The following is an 8,040-nucleotide window of genomic DNA, read 5'->3' on the forward strand; positions in this document are numbered from 1 at the left end:
CAGCAGGCAGAGGAGAGATGCTGAACACATGCTGCCTGCTATCAGCAGCCCTGTGGTTGCCAAGAATTGCAGCTACACCATTACGTAAACCATCACACAGTACACATTGTGCAGACAGACATCTTGTTTGTGTGTGAATGGATCTGCGTAGGTATGTGGGGAAGTTCACATATTTTAGCAGGTTCATGATTTAAATTTAGTACCAAAAGTTAGGCTCTTTTATAGTCTGAAGTCGTCACTGACAGACAGTGTTCACTTATTTTTTGAAATGGAGGAAGGGAAATGGAGATGCATGCAGCATGATATAGCAAATTTATCTACTTAGAGGAGGCCCAAGTATATATTGTCTTGTTGATAGGTTCTGTGCTAGCAAGGCCAAAGAGCAGCTCTGGTTCTCCTGCCACACTATCAGGCATTTTACTCATTCAACCTTTCAAAAACTGTCTAGTTTACAGGAAAATAACAATACATCCTTCCAAACCCTACTAAAATCTGTGAATGTGATAATTTAATTCAAAGAGAGTAAAGCAATTGGTCTGTATACAGAACTTAAAATATACCAAGTTGCTTTTTTTTTATTTTAAAAAAGTAGCTATTTCTAGCTCAAGCACAGAAGAACCCTTTACACTTAGCTTTTTGACTGCACTCATTCAATTCAGCCCAATCAACCTAGATTTGCTCAATCTAGAAACAAGTGAAATGAAACAAGGGAAATGAAACAGTAAGTAGATAAGTAATTTCTGCTCAACTTTTCAGGATACTATACTGTTTTTTTCAGTTACAACATGCTGAAAACAATAAGCCACCTGAAAACTCTGGCTATGATTTTAACAGATTATCTTCAAGAAAATTGAAAATACTGTTACAAAATGGAACTTTCTCAGAATCTTTTGTGTGTATATATCTTCAGACCTAACTTGATATTCTGCTTAGAATTGGTAAGAAAAAGGAAAAAAAGGGTTAATTATTTGATTAAATAAAGACAACCCTCCCAGCATCAAGCCATCCCCGTATGTGGAAGAATAGCCTGGTGCATAGCAGTCAGCATGTAAAAGTAAAACACCTGCTCACAGTCGTGCCTGAATATTTTTATGAGAAGCAGTTACCTACTATTTGAGATAAAGTACATGCATGCTTCTATGGACCTGGGGGTAGATTAAAATTTTTCATTGTTATGTCTGCTGCCTGTCTTTTTCAGTAACGCCAAGCAGTGCTAAAGTGGCTGGATTCTTAAGAGCGGGTAGGACGGATTAAATATATTACCCCATACAGCAATGGACGGATTTTCTTTGTCGCGGGCAAAGAGCACTTTCTGCATGGCTGGGGATAGTGGAAGCTATTTTTTTTCTTTTTAATTAACATTTGAATCTATTATTTATAAGTGCATTCCCTGATGTGTAAATCCAAGGGCAAGCCCTGCCGTGCTTGACTTGGTCTCTCACGAGAGGGCCCAAAAGGATCTGCAAGTGGAGAGAGCTGAGACTTTCTGCTTGACCGCTCCTGCCTGTCAAGCAAGGAGAAGAAATTCAGGGACTAAAAATTTGCCTATTCTAAATGTCCTTGCCTCAAACATTGTTTGCTAAGGAGAACTGTGTACTACTTCACTGCTCTGGAGTGCTTCTAGTCATATTTGCAGATATTAACAGAAGACCTTGTTGTTAAGGCAGGACTTTTTGACACCAGGTGCAGCCTAAGGCTGCGAATTTCCAACAGGCAGCTCACCCAATGCATCGCGCTTTGGGTGACACGTACATTCAGCCAAGGATTATGAGAACCGCTCCAGAGTTGTTCACCTTCCTCCAAGACAGGCTCACCTACGGCATCGGTACTCCTGACCTCGTGGTGCTGATAAGGCTTGAAAGCCTATCGCTGCAGTCAGCCCAAAGGCAGCTTCACACCCATCTTTCCTCCTACACAGTGGAGGAGGATGCAATTACAGCTGTTTGGACCTTAATTTTTTATCCTGAATGAGCACTGGGTATCCATTAAACATGCGAAATGACCTACATTTTCCATGGACAGAAGGCTTTTAAATTTACAACTCAGAAGAGGTATTTTGTGTGGAGAGCATTTAAAAACGTTTTTAAAGAAGTACAGCTAATATCACAGGGTTTATATTTAAACAGTCTTTCTGTAATTTATTTGTATTTTTGTTCTCTTGTTCTGTCTTCTACAGCAGAAGGGTAGCTGTATCTCAGCACATCTGAGATATTCTGGTGTTTTATTGTCACTCAAGAACTGCATGAAAATGGTAACGTGGCTTTTAGGCACAAAAGTCAAAAACATGAAGTCATTATGTGTGAGATAATGAATGTGACTGCCTTATAACAGAGAAATATGGAAATGACATAGTAGTTTCACACAGCCCAAGGAAAGGTCAAAGGGCTAACAAAAATAGTTATTACTCTACCCATGCTACCAAACGTCTTATTCTTTGAGTGGTACCATTAAATTGAATGTAAACAGAAAAAGGGAAGGGATTGTTCAACACAAATAAAGTACAACAGTTGACTACTAAATTATTTTTAGTAGGAAATAGAATGCTTTCTTCCCAAGCTTTAGATGCAGTATTTTCAATGAGCAGTTATTTTGCACAGCTCCCAAGCAGGCAGTGCAATCTGCACACTGCAGTTTGTTATAGACAAATGAACTGATACTGGATGTTTCAAAGTAAAAGCATTTTGGTATTCAAGGTCATTTGGACTCTTGATATTCAAATTTCATAAATTTCAAAAAAGAATTGCAGTTTTCCATAAGCTTTACATGTTATATGAATGACCAAATACATGAGCCTTTTTGAAGCAACTTCTGAAAATCACGAGTTTCACCCATCAGTTGTGCTCTTTCTTCAAGGTTTGCAACCAAATTCATCTTTTTTGATCTCTAAAGACCAATATTTTATCAATTTATAAATGACCATTCAGGGTAATTTGGGATAATTATTTTGCTGTTGAGAAGGTTGACTTGAAGAGGCATAGGCCTGCTTCCTTTATGTTAATTAATCTCAGCGTTTTGTTTATTAAAAAATGTAACAAAACCCCCCCCAGATGTTGATGAAAGCTTGTCTGAGCACTTTTTCTAAGTTAGAGAAGTGCTTAAAATTATTCTGTCAATAATCAATGGAAGTGTAATTCCTGGATTTCACGTAATCATTATATATGTGATTTTGACTGCTTGGTTAATAACCAGTGTTTTGCTGTTTACGTACTTTTTATTGTGCTGAATGATAAACTATACCTGCGATCATAAAATAAATTCAATTTTCTCAAAACCAGTTATCGGTCCTGTGGGCAATAAAGACTCCTTAACAGAAGAACAAAGGGAGGAGAAGTAAGCAGTTATGCAGATATAAAGAGCTGTTCAGAGAAGTAACATTTTTAAGTCACAAAGGCTGTTGTTCCATATCCATACAGCTGATTTCTGGTAGTTCTTTCCTTAGGGTAAACTACTCTATTTAGAACCAGGCTTGCTGACAAATTGTCTTACGAATTCTTAATTAAGGAAATAATGTTTGTTCTTTTCTAGTGACTGTCTTTCTGATCAGCTTTAGTGACCCGAAAATTAAAGGGCTTAGACTGTTTACACTTGTATTCAGCTGTGGGACACTAAATTACCATGCCTGGGTCTTCAAAACCCAGCTCAGAGGTTTTAGTTGCGCATAATACATAGTATTCAGCCTGAACCCATACAGATACTAGGATGTAGTTTTATTCATAGACTGTTTTTGTTGTTGGGTACCTCTAAATGTCAAAGCTTCTTAGATATATTTAAGAATACTTGCAATTATACCTGCCCAAGATGGTCAACTAGATCTACAATGTTAGGTCCTCTTGGAAACTACATGCAGGGTTTTAGGATTTTTTTTCCTTTTCTTGGTCCTGAAGTTCAAGTACTTTTCAGTATAGTGGAGATGTGTTGGCATGAAGATAAGCCTAAAATGTTTCATATGACGAATTGTTAGGCTACTAGAAGAAATCAAACCATCACATCTGAATCTGTTTTCTCCTGGCCCATACTTGGAAACTTTTGTACTGCAGCAATGCAGAAGTAAATTTGCTTCATGTTGATTAGGCATCTCTCATGCCGTCTGTCCTTCACTTCAGTCCCTGTAGGAGTTAAATCTTGCCATCTAAATCCAGAATAACTCACAACAGTTGGTGCTAGTGTTTAATTTACACCGCTATCAAGACCGTTGGTCAAGACTGTGCATAGCAAAAACCAGTTATTGCTGTCTTCAAAATATGGTCATAGCAAATGAAATGACTAGTGGATAGGTATTTTGAAAACTTCTGTCCCTGAGATTTTTATTAAAACAGAACAGAAACTTGCATTACTCTTAACAAGTCTGAACTAATCAAATTTGAACAAGCTTTGACAAAGCTTGTTTAAAATAAATACATTTTATTAATAAAATGTTAAACAAATAGAATGCAATTCTGTTATCTTTGCTCATGGATTCCTTTTGCAGTCCTGAAGACAATGGTATTCTTAATTAAATACAGTGCTCCCTGGTCTCATAAAGGCTGTCCATTTGCTAAGTTCTAGTACTTATTTAGAGAGGATGTAGGCGTTTTAAAATATTGCATCCCTGGTATCAGTAATGTTTTACAGATAGTGAAATCGTCACACCCTTCAACTAGAGCTTTAATAACTAAATGAAATATGAAGAATACTTTAAAAGCCTTTGATTATTTTATTAACAAATACGTTTTATTTGACTTGTTATGGCATAAGAGTAAACTCAAAAATACCAAAGTAAAATATATGCTTTTGCAGATATAATAAGATCCAAAAAAAAGTATTTTAAAAGTACCAAAAATTTCTCAACAACTTGTTACATTCTCTGTGCTTTCATTAATACTCTACCAAACATGGTGCTTATTCACTGTATTTCAGCTGTAAACCTTCTGTTTTCACCTCTGGCTCACTTAAGAATTTATTATTAATTCCTTTAAACCATGCAAAAAATATGACTTCCAAGAAGAATAGCCCCATAGCCATAGAGCTGCAGAACTCACTGCAGGAATACCAATACAAAAACCATCAGTGAACATGGGTTAATTACAGTTTAAGGCTAGATCCTTGGCTGGTGGAAATGGGTGAACTCTGACGACAGCAGAACCCAGATGCACCAGTTGACTGCCAGCTTCCAAGTTCCAAGTCATGGCAAGTTGCTTTGTCTTTCCATAAAGCAGAGTATTGTATATCTCAATAATATTCCATTATAATTCTTACACATCTCTAGGAATGTTACATTTTCAAAGGCTGTATGTTGATTTTGAGTCCACCTCAATATATATATTTGAAATAGAGGTTTCTCTCAACAGTGACAGGAAACCTTGGGTCAAATTCTTGCATTACATGAAAAAAAAAATCTTCACAAAAGTGCATATACATATGTATGCATACATGCAGAAGGAAGCCACACTGCCAGCACGGCCATGTGCCATTTACTGCTATAGACACGAGCCTGTGTTGGGTCACGTACATATACATGAATGTAAACTTTATCCCTTGGTTTGAGAGACCCCACTAAGGCGGGGATCTTCCTGTAAAAAGGCCAGGGACTGTCTGGAAGTGGGGTTTTATTTCAGGCACTTGTATGCGAGTCAAAGCTTTATTGTAAAAACAACAGATATTTTATACAAAACTAGTAAGTAAATTATTATATCAACTTTATGGACTTTTGTAGAGCAGTTATTAAGTTTGGCTTGCTTTTTTTTCATTTCCCACCATGTAAACTTGGTACAAACAATACCATGTTTCCCATTAGCTTCTACAATTTCAAAGTGGCCAAGCTTAGAATGGCAACCGAACACAATGAAAGGCATCAGCACTGGGAGTAAAACGCTCACTTCCAGCACCTAGAAATAGCTCTCAATGACATTTCTTCAGCAGATGAAGAGTTATGTTTTTAACTGCGAGCATGGTCTCTGTGCAGGTTGGTTTGATCAGTGTTTCAGGAAGTAAAAATCCAAACTGGCCAGTGTCGCGCAGCTCGAATGCGAACGCGTAGGGGATGCCATTTTTGTAGGCCCAGTCCATAGAGCTGCCAGAACTCACGTCTGAAAGAGGGAATTCAGTGAAAACTTTAACAAATGTTAAATGCAGGTCATGTTGAAAGCACCAGAGGGTTCTTGTGGCATTTTGTCTCCAGGACTCAGTGAATATTCTTACAACTCCAGCTGTTGCTTGCCCTGATCCTGAACACCCTCCAGAGAAAGGCAAGGGCATCTGTCACCTGGTTAAAGGTGCTCAGCACAATATGGGTTAAGACCCTTGATTTTCACAGGAAAAAAAAAAAATTGACTTTTTTTGTGTAAAGCAAAACTTTAAAAACTGAGAACTTTTAGAATAAAGCTTCAAACTGTTCTTGTCCCCAGGCGGATGCAGTCTAAAGCTTTGCTTCCACAAAATCTCCCAGCTGGACTGCAGCTCTGCACACTCCTAGGTTCAGGGATTATTAGGTAATCCCTTTGCAGGGAGAAGTAAGAGAGTTGATAAAGTAATCTACACTCTCCTTCTCAAAGTGCTTTTAAAATTCCTTTCATTTTTGCCTTGTTTTCCCACCATTTCCTTACGGCATCAGAGTATTTGCATAGGTGGTGTCTAATATTAACAAACCTTCCCAAGGAAGTGTGCAGCTTACGCTTTCGTTATCTCCATATGTTGATTACCCAAGACACTTGTATTTATAAAAAGATCCATCTCTCATGTGGCCTGCTGTCTTCTGAGCAATTCTGGCATTCATTCACGCTGCCCTTCCTTTGACATAGCAACTGACTGCACTGTAACGAACACAGGATGATGACCGTGCTGTGAGACGGAGGCCCGCAATAAAGTGGAGCTCTAGCCAAAACACAGCAACAGCAGAGATGTAGGAGGTTACCTGTAAAAGATCTTGCTATTTACTTAAGCTTCTCACTTTTTCAATGCCTCTTACCATTACCAAGAGCGTTCAGGCCTCATACTTTCAGTAAAATAAAAGCGACTTGTTGAAACCTATTGAAATTGTTTTTCTTCTACCTGTCTATGTGAAGATGTTGTCTGACAAATGTTGTTATATATTTAAAAAGCATATTTTAAAGATATTTTGTTATAGAAATTTAAAATTTCTCTCTGAAAAATAGCAGATATCCAAATACTGGTGCTATCATTTATCATCATCTAGACACAGACATTTGAAACCCAGCTTTTAAAGACATCACCCCAAATTTTAGAATGAGCTCTATGAATGGCTGTATCTACCACAATTGCACAGGAGGGGCAAAGTAATGGTGAAAAATGAAACCTACTTTGAATTATTTGCACCCCAAAATTTAGAACTTAGCAGTGCATTCGCAGTATCTGCTAAATATATACTTTTAAAGACCTTGTTGTTTTACCTTTCTTTTAAAAAAAATCTGCTTTTATGTGTTCAGAACATTATTTGCTGGCTTTCACCTCTCAAACGCGTTGCATTTTAATCTCTTTTATTCCATCAAGTTAATCTTACTGCAATCAACTGACTGCATCAGTTACAAAACTTCCGCCTTCCTCACTATCCACAACTGGAACAAAGTTCACTTTAAAGAGTGTTTGCTTTCTTTGTTATAAGGGTAATCTCCTTCTTACTATAGGTAGGTCAAAGTCACAAACCTGTGCCAGAGGAAAACTTACACAAAGTGCTAGATGCAGGACCATATCTGTATCTTATACCATAGGCTGACTGAAGAGCATTAACAGCATTATAGGCTGCTGATTCCTGCGTGAGGAGAAAAACAAATACATAAATTAGACTTTGAATTACATACTGTAATGGGATTGGAACCTGAGCTATGGATCGTTGACTTCTGGTGCAATGTTGTGTTCCGTGAGTCCATGGCAGTTAATTTAAAATTATCTTAAAGGATAAATGCATTATCCTTTTCATTGATGACAATTCCCTAATTCCCTGAAAGACCTGATTCGGTCTTTTCCCGGCATAAAGGAGCTCACTGCACTGTGAATGATGAGCCAGTAAGTATTTGTAATTACAGATTATATACCAAGTTAGGGAAA

General features: G+C 37.6%; 1 protein-coding gene across 1 annotated transcript in view; it reads right to left on the minus strand.

The window, feature by feature from the left end:
- Positions 1 to 5,654: 5,654 nt before the first annotated feature.
- The window catches only part of CPA6 (carboxypeptidase A6), a 34,837-nt gene continuing 32,451 nt past the window's right edge, over positions 5,655 to 8,040 (minus strand). Inside the window, exons 9-11 of the mRNA XM_009875413.1 lie at positions 7,660 to 7,744; positions 5,716 to 6,065; positions 5,655 to 5,683 (exon numbers count right to left, since the gene is read on the minus strand). Of these exons, the coding sequence (XP_009873715.1) occupies positions 5,878 to 6,065; positions 7,660 to 7,744 (273 nt within the window). The 3' untranslated portion in view covers positions 5,655 to 5,683; positions 5,716 to 5,877. The remainder of the gene's footprint in view (positions 5,684 to 5,715; positions 6,066 to 7,659; positions 7,745 to 8,040) is intronic.

Source organism: Apaloderma vittatum, unplaced genomic scaffold (assembly GCF_000703405.1).
Source record: "Apaloderma vittatum isolate BGI_N311 unplaced genomic scaffold, ASM70340v1 scaffold2018, whole genome shotgun sequence".
NCBI lineage: Eukaryota > Metazoa > Chordata > Aves > Trogoniformes > Trogonidae > Apaloderma > Apaloderma vittatum.